Raw genomic sequence first — 20516 nt, 5'->3', positions numbered from 1 at the left:
CTGGCCAAATTGGAACCAAGTGATACTCTGGGCACTCTGGCCTCCTGACTGAACCTCATACCACAGTGCCAGGGGAGGGCTGGGGAGGCTGCACAGTGTCCTACGTGAAGCACATAAAGACCTTTCCCGAGTGGGGGCCTTGAAGCCGAGCTCTTGGCACTTGGTAGTGGAGGCCTCAGCCAATCACCTAACATTTCTGACCTCGTTTTCTCACTTATAAAATGGAAAAGATAGCTGGGTGTGGAGGCACATGCTTGCAATCCCAGCATTTGGGAGGTTAAGACAGGAGGATCGTGGTTTGCAGACAACCTCAGCTACTTAGGCCCTGCAACTCAGTGAGACCCTGTTTCAAATTAAGAATAAAAAATAGGGCTGGGGCCGGGCGTGGTGGCGCATGATTGTAATCCCCGTGCTTGGGAGGCAGAGACAGGAGGATCGCACGGGTTCAAAGCCAGCCTCAGCTACTTAGTGAGGCTCTCAGCAACTTAGTGACACCCTGTTTCCAAATAAAATAGAAAATAGGAGCATACCCCAGAGGTAGAAGAGTCTCTGGGTTCCAACCCCAGTACCACCCCAAAAAAAAAAAAAAAATAGGGCTGGGGATGTAGCTTGGAGGTAGAATGCTCCTGGGTTCCATCCCCAGTACTCCCTCAAAAAAAATGGAGAAGCCAGGCATGGTGGCACATGCTTGTAATCCCCACGCTTGGGAGGCAGAGACAGGAGGATCGTGGAGGTTCGAAGCCAGCTGTGCTGGCTTAAGAGACCCTGTTTCCAAATAAAAATATTAAAAAATAGGTCTGAGAGTGTAGCCCAGAGGTAGAAGGGTTTCCAGAAACCCCAGTACCACCAAAAAAAAAAAAAAAGGAGAAGATAGAGTTGACCAAGTATGATTGTTGTAGGGTTAAGATTAGGATCTGTATGAAATATGAGCACATTTTTCCTTGTGGGCAGCAGCTTATTATTTGCTAATCCATGTTCAAGGCCGGAACGTACTACTGCTAACTAACTGTGGATGGAAGGAGACCAGGCCACCCTGTCCAGCTCCCCACTGGGCCTCACTCCCTCTGCAGGGCAGGTTCCTGGGAGGCCCAAACTCAAAACTCAGCACTGCTTTGCTTGGACAGTAGAGGCCAGGCCCTCTTCTGCTTTCTGTGCCTCTGGAGTCAATATGAAGCTGGACCACAGGCCCCAACGAACAGAGATGAAAGGTCTTATCCAGATGTTACCAGCATGAGAGGGTGGCCAGTGACAAAGGCCTGAGCCAAGTGATTCTAAGTCTGCAGGTTGAATCGGGAAAGGGCCTGAAGCCAGCGCACCATTCTCTCAGACTGATCCAAGTGACATCCTGGCACCCATGGTCCCTGCTGGCTTCTCTGGCTAAACTTTCTTTCTTTTTTTTTTTTTTGGTGGTACTGGGGTTCCTGGAAGCCCTTCTACCTCCGGGCTACACTCCCAGACCTATTTTTACATTTTCATTTTTGGAAACAGGGTCTCCTAAGCCAGCGCACGCGGCTGGCTTCGAACCTGCGCGACCCTCCTGTCTCTGCCTCCCAAGCGCGGGGATTACAAGCGTGCGCCACCACGCCCGGCTCTGGCCAAACTTTCTGAAGCCTGCACTAGGCCAGAGAATGCCTCTAGTCATGGCACATGCAGATTCTTGCCTGCATTTTCCTCTGTGCCTGCCTGTTTTGTGGGTAATATATGCAAGCTAGAAGGTTTAGGACCCGCAGCTCTGGGCCTGAGGTGTTGGACACTTTCTGGGTGAATGGGCAAAGCCGTCTACTTCTATCCCCGAGTCTTACACCTAGAAACAGAAATGCACATGTGTGCAAAGGCCTTGAAGGACTGGGGAGGCCCTGGGGCTGGCAGTTCTTTTCATACACGATATGAGTATCCCTGGCGGGGGAAGGGTCTGCGCCACACGAGGTCAGTGCTGGTACCCTGGACATGGCTTGGGCTGTGTCAGCAGACCCAAGGCACCACATCAGTCAGCAGAGTAGTGTAGGTGAGAGAGTTGAGCAATCTATAACCCGTACAGTTAGTGTGTGTGCGTGTGTGTGTGTGTGTCTAAGGATGAAACTCGGGCATTCAACTTCTGAGATACACCCTCTGCCCTACTTTTTATTCTTTATTTTGAAACAGGGTGTCACTAAGTTGTGGAGGGCCTCACTAAGTAGCTGAGGCTGCCCACAAACTGCAATCCTCCAGTCTCAGCCTCCCAAATGCTGAGATTACAAGCCTGCGCCACCTTGCCTGGCTCTACAGTTAATTATTATATCTGAAAGGTGGAAATACAAAAATTCCAAGCTAAGAAGTTTTTTCCTCTACACACTTTAAAATTTTAACTTTTGGCCCTCAAATGGACCAAAAGGCTTTCCAAGTAACTGGACTTGATTTCTCACCTGGATCAAGGGTCTTTTTGTTGTTTTTGTGGGGAGCTGGGCAAGGCAATCCAGGCTAGAGCAGAGGTCAGGCAGTTTGGCATCTTCTGTGAGAGCTGCAGCCTCCAGAGCCTTCTGGCTGTGTCCTGCCAGCGCCTCTTTCTAGAGAGGAGCAGCTCAGAAGCCACAGTAGCGAGTGCCAGGAGAGCAGGCCCGGTGCATCCCAGGAGCTAGGCAATGTGATCTGAGCCCAGAGCTACGGAACCGGCCGGCACCCCAGCCTCCCATGCTCCAGAGCCAGCTCCTAAAGCTTCTGTCAGCACTACAGGCCAGGCCAGATCTATTCTTCCTCCTCTGCGTAGAAGAGGAGCTATAGCTAAGGCATATGAGCATTGCTGTGGTGTCTCCATGGTGTGGGGAGGAAGGTCTTGCCTAGGAATCTGTTACCAAGGCATCGCTGTGGGACCCGTAGTCCTGAGCAGTCTGAGCATGCCTGGAGCTTGTCTCCATTGTGAGGACCAAAGGACACATCTGGACCTTGTTTCTGAGTCCTCACTGCCACCGTTCTTCCTGTTCCCTCAGGGGCCCAAAAGCTCCTTGACCTGTCACACAGGGTACTGCCTGTGCTGCTGTGACCAGGTCCTACCACTGGCCCTCTGTGTCAGGCAGCACAGGGCCTTTGGTGCCCTGTGGTGAGAGTTGTGCCCGCAGCAAGTGGCTGCCCTGGAGGGGCTTTCTCCATGCCTGGCAGAAGTCCCGGGAGCTCCTCTGTTCACCAAATGAGACCCTGTAGCCTGTCTAGGAGGGGTGTCTTGTTCATACAAGCACCAACTGCCAGCCCCCATCTGATCCACCAACAAAGCTCCTCAAGGCCAAGGTGTGAGCTGCCATGTCACCCTGCTCTCCAGACCTGTGATCTCTGTTGCTGGACTTCCCCACGCTCAAGTCTCCTCAGCACATGAGAAGGGTGCCCACTGCCAGCTGCAGCCCCCTGTGGTTGGAGTGAGCGGAAGCAGAAGGGGCAGTCCCCCAGATCTGAGTGGTCCCCATTACCCTCCCCAGGCCACAGACTCGGTTTCACTGCCATTACTCATTACTGCAGCTGTTGTAAGGAGCTTCCTCTGAGCCTGTGCCTTTCCTGCCACAGCACGTGGGGCCCCTCGACATGGCCAGCAGCTACTGCCTGATGTGTCCAGAGGGAACAACTGGCTAAAGTGAAGAAGGCACGGCCCCCTTTTATCTGACGGGGCACATGCTTTCGTGGGGTTCAGGACGGGGACATTGCTTCCCAGCTGTTGTGCCCCGCTGTTGGGCAGTTGAGGTGGAGGACCCAGCACATTCTCTGGCACGCTCTCCTGCCACAGCCTCTGTCCTGTGTGGCAGCTATCCAGGTCCATCCCTCTGAACTCAGACTCCACCAGCTCCCCATGAGGCCCTCACTCCTTGCAGCTGCTGACTACTCCTGACCCACATGGCCTTCTCCTGCACTCCTGGCGTGGCTTTCCGAGTCTGTTTGTCTCTAGAGTGAACTCAGTAGGAGTTCATACACCAGCTCTGCTTGGGCCATCACTGCAGACAGGGGCATAAGCAGGTGCATGTGTGTCTCTGTGTGTGCTCTGTCACCACGTTCGTGTGCACACGTGTGTTTAATGCTTCTGTAACAGGACATGCACCCACTGTACTGTACTCCTGACCCACTGCCCAGGCCCCATCCAGGGCCTCTTGTCAAAGTCAAGAGAGTTTGCGTCATGTGTGTGTTCTTACAGATGTCTGTGTGTGACCACTGTCATCTGTGTAGAGGGGAGCGCAGGGCAGGCACCAGTGGTCTCTGTCGTCTTCCACACGCTTCTCCCTGTAAGCATGTGCACTGGTGGACCCTGGTCTGACCTTCGTTCTCTAACGTCGTCTTCTTGTCCTGCCCTCTGTGCTGTCGCTGCTGTGTGCTGCCGTTGTGTCTGTCGCTGCCTGCAGTCCTCGCCAGTCATGGAGGAAAAGGTAAATTAGCCTGTGGGTCTTTGTCCACCATGGTGCTGGATGCCTTGGGCTCAGGGTGTCCAGGGAAGGGGTAGCACGGCCACTGCCTTCATCAGAAGCACCTGCCAGGCATATGCACAGAACAGTGACTGAGGAGATGGCACAGAGCAGGTGGCTGCGCAGGAGCTGCCTCTGCCATCCAGGCCTCCCTCTGCCCTGCCCCATGCTCAGCAAATGTCTGCCCTTGCCACAGACAAAATTATGGCAGTGACTCCCTCCAGTGAGCAGCCAGAGGCCAAAGCACCAACTGCACTGAGTCGAGGGGCAGGGGCTGGTGGAGATGTCCCCATGCTCCGGCGGTTCCGGACTCACATCTCGCACAGTTAGTTCTGCATGTAGAGTGGGTAGCCTCGCTGTGAGCCTGGAGGCCCGTGATGTGAGCAGGTGGTCACATCTCCCTGGGAGCAGTGAGGATAGCATGCGAGGACCCCAAGCCCGAGTCACCAAATGCCCATACGGCTCTGAGAGCAGGCCCAGGCGTGATTCTGTAAGAAGGATAAGGGGTGATTCCCGGTCAGCAGTGCTCCACCTCTGCTGTAGAAGTTGGTGGTGTGAAGCGTGTTTGTCACCCCGTCCTGAAGCAGGAGCCACCCTGCACTCCCTGCCATCGCCCTGAAGCATCTGGTGATGCTAGAGTGATGTTGCTGTGCGGCTGCGGGACACGTGAGCTTTCAGCTGGGGTCCTAAACTCAGGTGCTTGCTGGGGTCAGAACTAAGCTCTAGGTGTTCCCTATACTGGAATGAGGGCCCCAAGAGAGGCCAAAAGCCTGTGGGAACACCAGGTACTGACCCCAGGGGACTGTGCTTCATTCACTGGCTGTTTTTCAGGGAGCAGCTCAGTGGGGCTGAGTTGGGGGTTCTGGTGAATTGGCAGATTCAGAGCTCCAACTCTGGTGTCTTCTCAGTATCTGAGTGTCTTTGACTCTTTAATATTGACAAGTCCAGACATGTCCTCTGTCAAGAGAGCCAGCCACAGGGAAATCCCTTCCAGAGTGGCCTCAGCCCCAAGGATGCCTCTCTGCCCCCCCCCCCGGCCCCATATAGAGTGCACTAGCTCTCTGGTTTTGCCTGCCATACCAGAAGCCAGGGTGGAAGAGTCAGGTCGCAGCATGTGCCAGGGGCCATCTCGCTACAGAAAATAGCTGTCTTGACTAGTACAAGCCAGCTGACCAGTCCCCAGAACTGCATGTGTACCCCAGCAAAAGACCCCTCCCCAGAATCATGCTTCATAAAGCTACCTACTCAACTGCAGGGAGTTCCACTCTCCTCTGTACTTGTCCTCTGTTTCCTCCAAGCACCTAGGAGAAGCCCACATCCACCTTGAGAGCCACTAGAGTGGGCTCCAGCACCCTTGAAGATGCCCTGTTTCTGGGGGCTGATCCATGAGCTGGTGCTAAGCCTCAGCCTAATAGGTCCAGGCAGCAGGAACACAGTGCCTGAGGGAGGCCAGCACTGCCCAGGCCTCCGTGCAGTTGAGGCTTGCCTGATTGGAGCGAGGATGTGGTTATAGGCTTCTGTCCTTAGTGCTGTTTTCAGTCCACAGAAGGTCTCTAGGACTGAGCTTCAGCAGAGACCATGAGCTTTGCTCTCACAACTCCAATCTACCTGGTACTCCTGGATGCTAGTACAACCTCAGTGGCCCACCTTCCTGATAGCTGGAAGAGGTGCATCCAGAGAAGAGAGAGGCCCTCCTGCATAGCTTCAGCAGACAGGACAGTGGTGCTCTTTGCTCTAGACATGTCCCATTCAAATAATTTACAGTGAGAGGCCCTGTGGAAAAAATCAAGATTGGTAGAGTCAAGGAACAAAGGACAGGATGGTTTGGGTCCTCTCTTGGCCCAGAAGGCAGCAGCAGGGCTGATGGTCATGGTCATGAGGAAGCAGGTCTAAGTGTTGTCATAATAAAAGTCAACCTTTCCTGTTACTGCTGCTGCAGGATGACTAGTGCCGACCCCACAGGTATCTGTTTAAAACTGAACTAAGTAAAAGTGAAAGCCACACTGGGTGTGGGGGTGCGTGCCTGGAATCCCAGTACTTGGGAAGATTGCAGTTTGAAGGCCAGCCTCAGTAACTTAGTGAGGCTCTCAGCAACCTAGTGAGACCCTGTTTCAAAATAAAAATAAGGAAACAGGGCTGGGGTTGTAGCTCGGAGGTAGAATGCCCCTGGGTTCAATTCCTAACACCACATACCCAAAACACACACACACACACACACACACACACACACACACACACACACACACACACGACAGAGGGTTTTACCAAATGGTTAGGTAGAGACTTCTCAAACATGCAGAGGCAGGCTGCCCAGCCAGTCGTGTGCCTCTGATCAGGCTGCAGAAGATTTCAGTTTTCTTTCTCAGCCACCATCTAACCACACACTTTCTGCCCTCTCTCCCTCACATCTCAGCAGGAAGGAGCGCCCCACCTCTCTGAACGTCTTCCCCCTGGCTGACGGCATGGTACGTGCACAGATGGGGGGCAAGCTTGTGCCTGCGGGGGACCACTGGCACCTGAGCGACCTCGGCCAGCTGCAGTCCAGCTCCAGCTACCAGGTTTTGTAGCCGTGCGTGCAGTAAGGGTTCCCCGCCTCTGGCACCCCACATCCTCTTAGGGGAGCCTGGTCTTTGCATGCAGCCCCATGCAGCTCTCCCTGAGTCAGTCCCCTCAGTGTGGGGCGGAGGCAGAGAACCCGAGCCGGGGTGTTGTGATTATGGGCCTGAGAGCCACAGCTCCAGTGTGGCCTTGTTCTAGCACCTGCTAGTCCAGGCTAGACCTCTGTGTTGATCAGATAGACTGCTCTGCAGTTGAGTTGAAGGTGCTATGTCTGTTAGAGCAGAGCTTAGCAGTCCTCTGCCAGACCACACCCCAGCATGCAGACCATACGCCACCCAGAGTACCTATTGCTCCAGAGAGCTGTCTCTGCTTTCGTGGACACTTAGTATAGAGTCTAAGGCTTGTCTTCAGCTGGAGCGAACTCAAAGGCAAAGAGAGAGGTCCCCTCCCTGGGCCCTCCTGTCCCTGGCAGTAGCCCCTCAGCTGTTGAGTACAGAAAGTAGATGCCCCAGTTGTACATGGCCAGACAGAGGGCAAAACACAGGATTAAGCAGTGCCAGGTTGCTCGTTCAGGGCTGGGGTCCCTTGATCTAGTGGGGATCTATACTCAGACTGTCTGGAAGGCAGCTATAGCGGGACAGGACACTGGCCATATTGCCAGGTAAGGAGGGCTGCCTTTCTGGGGCAGAAGAGGTGACCCTGGGTCTGAAATGAACCTGGAAAGATTTCCCACAGAGGACGCCTGCAAAGGCCAAGCCACTGGGTGGGGGCTGGAGGCTGGGGCCTGGGGTTCCCAAGTCTCCTCCCTGCTGTTCCTCCGGGCGCCGTCCTGCTGCCTGTGGGGCTACTGCACTCTGCCGGCCGTCAGAAGGAGACACCACTGCTTCTGCTTCCATTCTGAGGAGTTCGTGTGTCTCTGAGACAGGGTCATGCATAGGCACAACCGGTTCTTACTCCTGCCAGTGTCTGTGCCCTGGGGAGGGGCAGTGAGGCGAGGGACCTGGCTATCCCTGGCCACCTGGGTGTGGCCCTGCTGTGTGCACCACCTACTCCAGCTCGCCTGCTCCTCCCACCTGGGGACCTTGCTCGGCCCTCTCCGGCCCCCGGGCGCCCGCTCTTGCCGCACCTGCCAGCTTCTCCTCTCACACTGTCTCTCCTTCTCTGCCATGTTGTCCGAACCAGTCTTTCTTTCCATAAGTTGTAGTGTTTTATGTTTTAGTTTATAGTGTGTTCTGTTTGATTTTTCTTTTTTTAAAGTAATTATGTTTAAGTTCTTTTTATCTCATGCTCAAGGTTTTAAGGTTTTCCTAATTTCTTAATTTTTTTGTTTTTTTGTTTTGTTTTTTGTTTTTATGTACTGTAGTGTTTTAACCAAACAATTGTGACTACTCATGGTGAGGAATGACCGCTAAGAGTGTGGGTTCTTTGCAATACATTTGGAGGTCACTGCTCCACGTTGATGTTTAGGAGGTTGAGAGGTTTGCCCTAGGTAAGTGGTGACCAGGGGGTGTAACCCTGGGTAAGTGGTGACCCTGTAGGGTGACAGAACTGGGGCCCTGGGGTGACACAGCCAGAGGGCAGAATGCCCCCAGTGACCAGGAGGGATCACGGAAGGTGGTGAACAGCCTGGAGGAATGTGAGTGGCTCGTGCCCCAGCTTCTGCCTGGCCTGTGTGGCACCCCTGATTGCCTTTTGCTGGGTGGTAGCAGGGGGCTAGTCCAGCAGGCACCAGTGCTCTGATGTGGGGCAGACCCAGGTTCTTTGAGAGACATACCGCAGACTCCCCGGGAGCTACACTCACCTCTTTCAGTGCCAGTGGGGATGTGAAGCCGAAGGTTTCTCCTTCTCTTGTCGGGCATAAGCTGTATGCCGAAGTTCAAGTCCAAGTCTAAATTGTTAATGCCAAGGCACTGCAGAGAAGCTAGACGAGGTACAGCCAAAGGTTTCCTACCTGGCAGTTCTGGTGCTTGGGGCTGGATGGTGCTTGGTTTTGGAGCCGTCCTGGACATGGTAGGATGTTAGCGGCATCCTTGGCTTCTACACCCTCTACACCAGGACCACTCCTCTCAGCAGCATCCCTGGAGGTCACAATTGCCCTCAGTTGAGAGCCACTGCTGGACAGGAAGATGTGGAATTGAACCTAGGGTCCTGCACCTGCTAGGCAAAGCACCTTACCACTGAGCTATATCCCCAGCCCTTGATTATTTTATTTGGAGACAGGATCTCTGAGTTGCCTAGGCTGGTTTATAGGCACACACCATGATGTCCGGCTAGATGTGGGATTTTAAAATCCTAGTATAGAAATTGCAGAGCCTGACAGATGAAGCCAGCAACCTCTCCTCTGAACAAGTAGCAGTATCTAGGCCTGAAAGGCCTTTCCCATGCCTGGTGGCGACCCAGTGGGTCAGCACAGGCACACTGCGGGACCAGATCCGGCTTGGGGCCCAGGGTGTACCTGTTAGTTCAGATCCCTGCATTCACCAGTGTAGGCAGACTACACACCTCCACCTTTCATGCACCCCTCTCCTGAATGAGCATCCTTACCAGGAGAAAATACCTCTGAAGGCATGTCATCCGGGGAGACCAGGGGAAATGCAGGCTGTTTGGAAAGGCCAAGCACCTGCTCAGGGTTTGCGGTTATTACCTATTAGTTAATAGGAGACCGTTTGGAAGCTACTTGTACTGAAACTGTCCCATATTTTCATCAGGAAAGACCATAGGAAAAGAATGTTTATTTCATGTCCCATACCATTCAAATAGAATGTCTTCCTCCCTAACGAGATCTTAAGGTAAGTAGCTCTTCGCAGTTGTAACTGGCATTGTCTCATCTTGCCAAGATGGGATTTTAAGCCATTCAAATTGTGCTGTTGCTCAGAGCTACACTCTGGTCCATTGAGCTGCGGGAGGTCACAGCCACTTCCCAGCCCGACTTTGGCCAGGGCTGAGCGGGCATGTCCTGCAGGCAGTGGAGGAAGAAGTAGTGTGCACAGCTCTGCAGTGTGGCCCTGTCGTCTCTCGTCTGGTGCTCCTGTGCGCCACCCCAAGCCTACACCTGGGCCTCCTGCCGTGTCCTCTGTGTACCATCACACTCACACCACATTGTCGTTGGACTGTCCTGGGCAGGATGCATGCTGGAAGCCCTATTCCAGACCATCTAGTAGGTCAGCAGCTGCTGGCAGGTAGCCCGAGGCAGCGGGCAGATGAGCGAAGCCATTTGGGAGTGACGCGGCTGAGAGAACTAGAACTACCTGGGTGTCCAAGAGTAAACTCCCGCCCTGCAGACTGCTGTGGTGCTCTCTCTGTGGCAGAGAATTGGAGCGATGGCCCCGGTGGCCACTCTGGAGCTATGGGCTATGGCCCGTGGTAACATGGTTCCCTCCTCCCTGTGTTTGGCCCTAGTGTCCACATGATGAGATGTCCGAATCGGGCCAGTCCTCCGCTGCTGCCACACCCAGCACCACAGGGACCAAGTCCAATACACCCACATCTTCTGTGCCCTCGGCTGCAGTCACCCCACTTCATGAGAGCCTGCAGCCCCTCGGGGACTATGGCAGCAGCACCAAGAACAGCAAGCGAACCCGGGAGAAACGCAACAGCCGCAACATGGAAGTCCAGGTCACCCAGGAGATGCGGAACGTCAGCATAGGTATGCCACCGGCCCTGGAGCGGAGGCTGAGCAACCCACCACCTCCTGCCTGCTCCAGGGAGGCTTCTCTTCCTCTTTGGATTTTAGTTTTGTCAAATTTAATAGCTCAGGCTTCCATAACAAATATCACAAACAGGGTAGCTTAAACAGCAGAAGTTATACTGGGCGTGGTAGAACATACCTGTAATCCCAGTACGTGGGAGGCTGAGACAAGAGGATCACAGGTTCGCAGCCCGTCTCAGCTACTTAGGCCCTTTGCAACTCAGTGAGACCGTGTTTCAAAAATAAAAAGATGGCTAGGCATGGTGGTGCACACTCGTAATCCCAGCATTTGGGAGGCTGAGACTGGAGGATCACGGTTCGCAGACAGCCTCAGCTACTTAGTGAGGCCCTTTGCAAGTCAGTGAGACCCTGTTTCAAAATAAAGAATAAAAAATAGGGCTGGGGGTGTAGCTCAGGTAGAATGCCCCTGGGTTTCATCCCCAGTACCACAAAATAAATAAATAAATAAATAAATAAATAAATAAATAAATAAATACCTGTGTCCACATGCAGCTACATCACACTAGGGTCAGGACTTGAGCACATGAACTCGGGACACTCCTCAGCCTAGAGAAGCCCAGCATCATGTAACCAGAGAGGAGGAAGATGAGGACACTGGGCTTTCTCTAGCTGATCATGACTAGGAAGTTCATGGCATGCTGAGACATGGATCATAAGGGGATGAGGATTTCCGCTGTGGGCATTCCTTCCCCCAGGACTTCCCATGTGCTGGGGTTATGGTAGTGGGAATTGAACCCAGGGGCGTTCTACCTCTAAGCAACATCCCAGGCCCATTTTATTAATTTTTGTGGGGGGAGGAACAGGGTCTCACCAAGCTACTCGGGGCTGGCCTCATACCTGCGACCCTCCTATCTCAGCCTCCATGGGCTGACCCTTCTCTGATGGTCCATGCCTGGTGATGGGCAAGCCTGGAGTCCTCAGACATGGGCCCAGAGGGCCACTGCGAGCAGACCAGAGTTGTCAGATTGTCCTCTCACCCCTGTCCCTGTACTCTCCCCAGGCATGGGCAGTAGTGACGAGTGGTCTGATGTTCAGGACATTATCGACTCCACGCCGGAGCTGGACATGTGTCCCGAGACCCTCCTGGACCGCACAGGAAGCAGGTGCTCATGGGCAGGCCCGGGTCTGTCCCCTTGGTCAGGGTGGCTTCCTGTCCACGCCATACCCAGAATATCACGGCAGGACCTGTGGTGGTGGACGCCACTTGCTTTCTGGCAGCCAGGAAACAGAGAGGAAGGGCCTGGGTCCCACTGTCCCTCCAAGAGCATGCCTCTGTGGCCTCACCTTCCATGACCCCTCCTCCCAGTAGTGCCACAGGCTGGAGACCGAGCTGCAGCACAGGGTACTTTGGGGACTCTCCAGATCCCAACCCCGGCAGCTATGGCGGGGAGAGCCGCTCCACTGACTGTCTCCTGCCTGTGCCCAGCCCAACCCAGGGCATCGTGAACAAAGCCTTTGGTATCAATACCGACTCCCTGTACCATGAGCTGTCGACGGCGGGCTCTGAGGTCATCGGGGATGTGGACGAAGGGGCCGACCTCCTAGGTAAGCATAAGCAGCCCTAGCTGTGATCCATGGCTCTGGTGCTTTCTGGCTGTCATTCTGTGGTGAGAGGAAATTCTGTTTCCGTGAGCCACGAGTATTCGTTTAGGGTTTTATTAAGTTAGATTCCTCATGACCACAAACTTCACCCCTTAAAATCTCTAGTGTAAGGCCCGGTGTGGTCATGCACACTTGTAATTCCAGTACTTGGGAGACTGAGACAGGAGGATCACAGGTTCACAGCCAGCCTCAGCTACTTAGTGAGGCCCTCTGCAACCCTGTTTCAAAACAAAAAATAAAAAATAGGGCTGAGGGTGTAGCTGGGAGGTAGAATGCCCCTGGGTTCCATCCCCTGTACCACACACACACACACACACACACACACACACACACACACACACACACGTCTCTAGTGTACTCATCACTTTATGCAACCATTGCCACTAAGTTTAGAATATCTCGTTGTGCCTGGCATGGTGGCACCTACTTGTAATCTCAGTATCTAGGAGGCTGAGACTGGAGGATCAAAGTTTTGAAGCTAGCCTCAGCAATTTAGTGAGGCTCTCAGCAACTTGCAAAACTTTCTTTCCAAATAAATAAAATAGGTGACGGGCATGGGGGCGCACGCTTGTAATCCCCGCGCTTGGGAAGCGGAGACAGGAGGATCGCACAGTTTCGAAGTCAGCTGCGCTGGCTTAAGAGAGACCCTGTTTCCAAATAAAAAAATCAAATAGGTCTGTGAGTGTAGCCTGGAGGTAGAAGGGTTTCCAGGAACCCCAGTACAACCAAAAAAAGAAAGAAAGAGAGAGAGAGAGAGAGAGAGAGAGAGAGAGAGAGAGAGAGAGAGAGAGAGAGAGAGAGAGAGAGAGAGAGAAAGGAGGAAAGAAAGAAAGAGAAAAAGAAATAAAATAGGTTTGGGGGTATAGCCCAGAAAGCCTCTGGGTTCCATCTCCAATACCACTATATAAATATGTATATGTGTGTGTGTACATATATGTATTTGTGTGTGTGTGTGTGTGTGTGTGTGTTGTCATATAGTCACCCCAGAAAGAAAACCCGGTGCTCACTGTGGCCCCCCACCAGCCACCATGTCCCCAGGGCGTCTGTGGTCAGCCTCCACTAGGGAGGCTGCCTGTAGTCTTGCTCCGCTTTTGGGTCCCTGGGACTATGGCTCCGGCACCTCTTGCCTCAGCAGCCTGTTGCTAGACAGGCTTCACGGCCAGCATGTCTGCTTACTGGGGAAGGGAAGTTTTCTCCCTCACCCAGTCTCCAGTGGGAGGTGACCTCATGGGACACTCCTTGTTCCTTCTCACTGTTCTGGAGGGGGCTGTAGCCAGAGCCTCACACACACAGGTGATGCTGCTGCAGTGTCTAGTCATCTTCTGCCCAGCCCATCACATCACTGTCAGGGCTTCAGGTATCCCAGCAGCTAGGCAGCTTTTCAGCCACAGACGTACAGGGTCTGCACAAATTGGGGTGGGGGCTTTTCAGTGTGGCCTGTCCTTGTTTCAGGTGCTTTGGGCCCTGATTCTTGGGACCTCACCTGGGGCAGGGTACCTCCAGGGAGAACTCTCTCAGTGTTCAACACCACTTGGCCTGCTGTTTGAAGCAGAAGTTTGTTTCAGCCAGGCTTGAGTCAGAAATGCCCTTGTGGCCAGGTGTGGTGGTGCACGCTTGTAATCCCAGCATTTGGGAGGCCGAGACAGGAGGATCACAGTTTGCAGACAGCCTCAGCTACTTAGACTCCTTACAACTCAGACCCTGTTTCAAAACAAAGAATAAAAAAATAGGGCTGGGGGTATAGCTCGGAGGTAAAAGTCCCCTGGGTTCCATCCCTATTACCGTAAAAAAATAAAATAAAAATAAATGCCCATGTGTATCTGGGTGTGGTGGTGCAGGCCTATAATCCCAGTACTTTAGAGGCTCAGACAAAAGAATCACAGGTTTGAGGACAGCCTCAGCATGTAATAAGACTCAGAGAGACTCTGCTTCAAAATAAAAATAAAATCAGGCTGGGGGTTTAGGTCAGAGGTAGACTGCCCTTGGGTTTAATCCCAGTACCACAAAAAAATAAAAATAAAAATAAAAGTGCCTCTGTTATCTTATTGTGCCAGAATACTTAAGACAGAACTGAGCATCCTAAACTTTCTATGTGCTTGATTCAGGAGAGTTGAATAAGAGTTGGATTTGTTCACACTCAATGGCAAGGCACTGCGGCACTGATTGCCTGAAAGCTTTCCCTCAAAGATAGCAAGACAAGGGTGTCATCTTTGGCAGGACTTTTTTCTTTCTTTCTTTTTTTTTTTTTTTTTTTTTGTGGTGCTGTAAGCAGCCACATTCTTGCCCTCCCAGCCCTGGCAACACTAGTCTGCATTTAGTCTCTGAACTTTCTATTCTGGACTTTCCCTAGCAGTGAGCCCTTCTGTCCAGTGTCTTTCATTTGCTGCATCTCCTGGTCCAGTCCTTCCTGTGGGCAAGCAGTCTGCCTGTGTTTGCTGACCACCTGCTGGCACATTGACCTTCTGGCTCTGCAAGATTGCCAGGCTCCACCAGCCTCCACATCAGCTGGTAGCCTGGGTGGCTCATCCCTCTGTCCATCGTGGCCACAGCCCCCATAACCCCCTCCTGCCATCCCACCTGAACAGTGCCAGCTGAGAGCCTGCTTTCTTCATGTGACTGTTCCCTCCTGCCTGTCAGGGAGCCTCAGGGCTGTCAGATGCCATGTAGTCATTGCTGCCCCCTGGTCCCAGGCAGCAATACCCCTGCTCCATGCAGCATATACATGAGGAGCGAGGGGAAGTAAAGTGGAGGACTGGGGCCAGCGCAGTGAGCCCTGCTGGGGGAGCCTGTAAGCACGAGGCTGAGCACAGACCCGAGCCACCTGTGGGCTCCTGTGGTGAATGCACATCTCCAGCCCTGGAGAGTGGGCAGTTTTGTCAGCAAAGGTTCTGGGTCACAACTGCTGGGGCTAAAGTGAAGTTTGACCCTCTACTGTAGTGCAGTGTGGATCTGATTTCACACCACAAACAAGTGATCTCTAGGTGGATTAAAGATCTAAACATAAAATATCAGGGCAATAGAATTGGAAGCAAAGAGTAGAGAATGTTTTCATAATCTGGGTCTCTGCATGACCAGATCTTATAAAAGAAAAATATCAACAGGTGTGATTGTGTGAAAACCAATATAATGCAGATTTGAGGCCAGCCTCAGCAACTCAGTAAGACCCTGTTTCAAAATAAAAAATGAAAAAGGCTGGGGTGGCCAGGCATGGTGGCACATGCTTGTAATTCCAGTACTTGGGAGACTGAGATAGAAGGATTGCAGGTTCACTACCATCCTCAGCTACTTAGGCCCTCTGCAACTTGAGATCCTGTTTCAAAATAAAGAATAAAAAATTGGGCTGGGAGCCAGGCATGGTGGCTCACACTTGTAATCCCAATATTCAGGAGGCTGAGACCAGAGAATTGCAGTTCGCAGACACCCTCAGCTACTTAGTGAGGACCTCCGCAACTTAATGAGATCCTGTTTCAAAGAATAAAAATTTAAAAAAAAAAATAGGGCAGGAGGTGTAGCTCAGAGGTCGAATGCCCCTGGGTTCCATCCCTAGACCCTCAAAAAAAAAAAAAGAAAAAAAATTGGGAGCCGGGCATGGTGGTGTATGCTTGTAATCCCAACATTCCAGAGGCTGAGACGGGGATTGCAGTTCGAGGCCAGCCTCAGCTACTTAGTGAGGCCCTTTGCAATTCAGTGAGACCCTGTTTCAAAATAAAGAATTAGGGTGTATTCATTTGAGTCACCCCTCCATGCCAGTCTGGTATGGAGCTGTACCTCTATCCTCTGTATTTCTATCTTTTTTTTTTCCTTTTTTTTTTTTTCTTGTGGTACTGGGGGTGGAACCCAGAGGCTTTCTGCCTCCGGGCTATACTCCCAGACCTTTTTTATATTTTATTTGGAAACAGAGACTCACTAGGTTTCTGAAAGCCTCACTAAGTAGCTGAGGCTGGCTTCGAACCTGTGCGATCCTCCTGTCTCAGCCTCCCAAGCGCAGGGATTACAAGCGTGCGCCACCATGCCCGGCTGTATTTCTATCTTTTAATAAACTTCTTTAAATCTTAAAAAAAATAAAAAATTAAGAAAAATAGGGCTGGAGGTGTTGCTTAGAGGTAGAATGCCCCTGGGTTCCACCTCTAGTACTGCAAAAAATAAAAAAATAAAAAAAATTGGGCTGGGGGTGTAGCTCAGAGGTAGAATGCCCCTAGGTTCCTCCCCCAAGGGGGGAAAAAAAAAGGCTGGGGTATAGCTCAGTGTAGAATACCCCTGTTTTTTTTTTTTTTTTTCCCCCAGTACTGGGGATGGAACCCAGGGGCATTCTACCTCCGAGCTATACCCCCAGCCCTATTTTTTATTCTTTATTTTGAAACAAGGTCTCACTTGCAGAGGGTCTCACGGGTTGCTGAGGCTGGCTGTGAACCTGCAATCCTCCTGTCTCAGCCTCCCAAGTACTGGGATTACAAATGTGTGCCATCACTCTGGCTCCCTGGGTTCAATTCTTTATACCACACACACACACACACACACACACACACACACACACAAAAGAAAGAAAGAAAGAAAGAAAGAAAGAAAGAAAGAAAGAAAAGAAAAGAAAAAGAAAAAAATGAAAAGAAAAGAAGCTAAGTATGGTGGCACATGCCTGAGATTCCAGTCCTTGGGAGGCTCAGACAGGAAGATCGCAGGTTCAAGGACACCCACAGCAACGTGGCAAGACCCTCGGCAACTTAGTAAGACCTGTTTCAGAATTGAAAACTAGGACAAGGGATGTAGTGAAGAGGTAGAACACCCTGGGTCCCTCCCTAGTACAACAAAGGATAGGTAGATGTGTATCTAAAGAGACTTGAGAAGGAGGATACCATGCTCCCAGCAGGTGCCCCAGTGGCATTTGACTTGGTATACTGCTTTATTACTTGAATTTCTACAATAAATCACATATTTTGTTATGTAAGTCAACTGCATTTTTAATATCTTTCTTCCTTGTGAAATGCAAGAAGTAGAAGTTTAAGCTGGGCGTGGTGGCGCACACTTGTCATCCCAGCATTCGGGAGGCTGAGACTGGAGGATCGCAGTTCGTGGACAGCCTCAGCTACTTAGTGAGGCCCTCTGCAACTCAGTGATAAAGGATAAAGGATAAAGGATGGGGCTGGGGCTGTTGCTCGGAGAAAGAATGCCCCTGGGTTCCATCTCTAGTACCGCAAAAAAAAAAGAAAGAAACAATAAAAGGGCAGGGGGTGTAGCTCGGAGGTGGAATGCCCCTGGATTCCATCCTCAGACCCGGGATTGGGGGGAGAAGAAGTAGAAGTTATTTGGTCACATTTCTGTTGGAGAAAGCTGTGCTCTGTGCCCAGGTTCCTTGTCCTCGGCCGCCTCCCTTGCACTCTAGAGAGTCTATGCCCAGCGAGCATGGCACCACCCTCACTCCCTACCCACTCTGCTCTTTGGCTCATCTTTCCTCCCTCCTCAGTAGAGTCCATGCTCCTTTACTCTCTGGTTGTCCCTTGCCCACAGTCCTTGCCCCACCCCCATAGAACCAAGGAAGCCCACCATTCCAGTCCGTGCACGCATCTGTGGTGTGGGAGCAGCTCCAGGGTGCACAGACGCACACAGCTGCTCAGTCTAAGGGGCTTCTCGGAGGTGGACCCCTAGGCAGCCCACTGCCCCCCACTCACACCTTCCTATGCAGGCCTTGGCTGTAGGGGTCTGCAGAGAGCCAGCTTCCTCTGGGTGGGTGAGGGAGTACGTGGAGTGGGCGGTGGCCGCCTGGCAGAGTCCCTCAAGGACTAAAGTGCGTCTGTTCTGGCCTCCCTTCCCTCCAGGGGTTCCATCCCATGGGGCAGTTCTCCCTGGCCTGCTGAAGTTACTGCTTTTCATGCCCTTCAACATGGGAATGGCTGAGTCATTTTGCTTTTTATTTAATAAGAATTTTTTTTATTTGTTGGTTCCAGTTACCAATTGACCTTTGTCGCTTCCTTCCCCGTCTCTCTGTGCTTCGCTGGACGTGGCCCAGGGGAGTTCTCAGGTGTGTATCTCCCGTCTGTCTCCATGTGGCCCTCTTCCCACTGTAGAGAGCAGCTGGTGTGGGTGTGCACATGGGATGCTCCCCTGCTGCTGTCGCACGGAGGGCTGCGCACGCCCCTGGATCCCGGGTAGCTGCTCCCGGGTAGCTGCTCCCGGCCGCCCAGCACCAAAGCCCTGTGCTTCGCTCACCAGCCTACTGCTGCCCAGTAGCCAATTTGGGTTTGCTCCACTGGCCACTGACAGACTTTTACTATCTGACTCCCTTCTTCAAGACTGAGAAAGCCCCCGAGGGCCATTTCTGGAGGGTCGGCAAGGCCACTAGGAATGCAGGACAGTTGATCCCCCTGTCAGGTACACCCCAAAATCAAGCATCCTGTGAGGCCCTGCCCAGCGCAGCCCAGGTAGGGCCCTCTCCCCACATGGTAGCTGGACTAAGCTGTCTTGCTGTGAGACCACCTGCCCCTCTGAGCAGCCTCCCAGTATGCTCAGAGGTGATGCTCCCAGACACAGCCCCCCACCCTGTCTGGTTCCCTTACCCTGCCCCCCAACCCAGCATTTAGGACTGAGATGTTGCTGTACTCCCCACAGGCAGTTCTTGCCCAGCAGTCTGCTATGCAGCCCAAGGCTAGACTTTCCAGAAGTATGGCTGGCTCCATCCCAAGCCCTGCCCTCCCTGTCCCTTCCTGTGTTCACCCTGACCCAGCCAGAGTGGCCCTGAAGTGCCTTCCACCCTCCTGTCTACACAGGCTTAATGCGCTTCTTTTCTCTCCCTCCTCCCCACCCTGTTGCCCATCTCCTGTGGGACTGGGACGCTCCCGTAGTGCGCGATGATTTTTTTGGTAAGGCCAAGGCCCTGCTTCAGTGTGTGTTTTTCCTCTTTCTGGCTTCCTCTCTCTACCTGACATCTTCTCATGCTTCATGAGCCGTTTGCTTTGTTCTGCATGGTGGGACAGGGGGGCCATGCCCCACAGGCCAGGGATGAGGTGCCCTTTATCCACTGCCGCCCTCCTCATCAGCCTGAGGGGGCAGCCCCCAGTCTCCCTGAGCCCCACCCTCCCAGAGCAGATCATCACCCTGGGCCTTCCCCAAGCCTGCTGTTGGGGGGAGGGGTCCAATGCCTGCTGCACCATGTCCAAGTGGGAGGCAAGCCCATGTTGGAGGCAAGGGAGGTCAGAATGGACAGTAGGCGGGACCCCTGGCTCAAGCCCCTGTGTGTCTGCAGGTCTCTGCTTCGGGACTATCCTAAAGGATCAGACTTGGGACTTTTGGGGTGTGTGGGATATGCCTGCAGGGAACTCAGCCTATAGGGTCCATTTTGGGCCTGGTAGCAGAGGGACTGGGTTAGTTTCTTGGTAGTAAGGCACCAGGGAGCCCTTTCTTCCTCATGTCCACTCCCCCTGCCATCTGCTGACCCCACCACCATGGCCAGGTCCTGCTGGCCTGCACAGAGCCACAGTGGGCAGCTATACCTGCCATGGCCATCCCATCTCCTGAGCCGAGGCTTTTCTCTGAGTCTATGCTCTCTCTGTCCCTGTCACCACTGCTTCAATATCCATTCACTCAGGGTGGCTCTGAAAGGCCCCTGCTTCACAATGGGCCTCGACACCGCAGAGCTGGGGATGGACTGAGGCCACTCCAGGCCCTCCAAGGCAGTAGCTCCCCACTGGGAGCAGCCATTGAGCTGCCAAGGCCCTGGAGGGCAATCTCGGGCCACTACCCTGTGTGGGACCCTGCGCGGTGTATGCAGACTGTGGGCCTGTCGAGAGCAGGCCCTTCTGCCCACAAGGCTGGCTGGAGAGGCTGGGGCCTGGGGGTCCTCACCCCTCCCATCATCCCTCAAGGCACAGGGCCCTCAGGACAGCTTGTCACCCTGAGGCAGGTGCAGTGCCTTGGAGGGCACAGGGAAAACCTCTGCACCTGTCATTTCAGGAATGGGCAAAGAAGTGGGGAACCTGCTGCTGGAAAACTCACAGCTCCTAGAAACCAAGTAAGCAGCCTCTGTCATAGCCGGCAGCCCTCACCAGGCAGTGGAGAGCCACCTGGCAGGGCTCTGACCCACGAGGCTGGGCCTGCCCCGCTAGGGTTCCATGCTTGCTTGGGACCATGGTCAGCATGTCTAGTGGGAGGGACCCAGCAGCTCTCCCAAGTGATTTCTATAGAAAGCTTATCTCTGGGAACCTTTGGTCATTGTGACGCTACAATTCAGGACTCAGGCTGGACAG

The 20516-nt window shown here is 53.0% G+C and overlaps 1 protein-coding gene across 6 annotated transcripts in view; it reads left to right on the top strand.

Moving 5' to 3' along the window:
- MAPK8IP3 (mitogen-activated protein kinase 8 interacting protein 3) overlaps positions 1–20516 on the top strand; it is a gene marked incomplete at both ends in the record, with an annotated part of 45499 nt that overhangs the window by 14796 nt on the left and 10187 nt on the right. For 2 of the 6 annotated variants that reach the window (XM_080702693.1, XM_080702691.1), the window contains 5 exons: positions 6826–6970; positions 10371–10617; positions 11681–11783; positions 12107–12225; positions 20197–20281. In XM_080702693.1, coding sequence (XP_080558819.1) covers positions 6826–6970; positions 10371–10617; positions 11681–11783; positions 12107–12225; positions 20197–20281 — 699 coding nt within the window. Of the gene's footprint in view, positions 1–4352; positions 4377–6825; positions 6971–10370; positions 10618–11680; positions 11784–12106; positions 12226–20196; positions 20282–20516 lie in introns of all 6 variants that reach the window. The other 4 variants (XM_080702694.1, XM_080702696.1, XM_080702692.1 and 1 more) reach the window with 4 other exon arrangements.

The sequence above is a fragment of the Muscardinus avellanarius genome, assembly GCF_963383645.1.
Source record: "Muscardinus avellanarius genome assembly, chromosome: 10".
Lineage (NCBI taxonomy): Eukaryota > Metazoa > Chordata > Mammalia > Rodentia > Gliridae > Muscardinus > Muscardinus avellanarius.
This window is presented reverse-complemented; position numbering and strand designations above follow the sequence as displayed.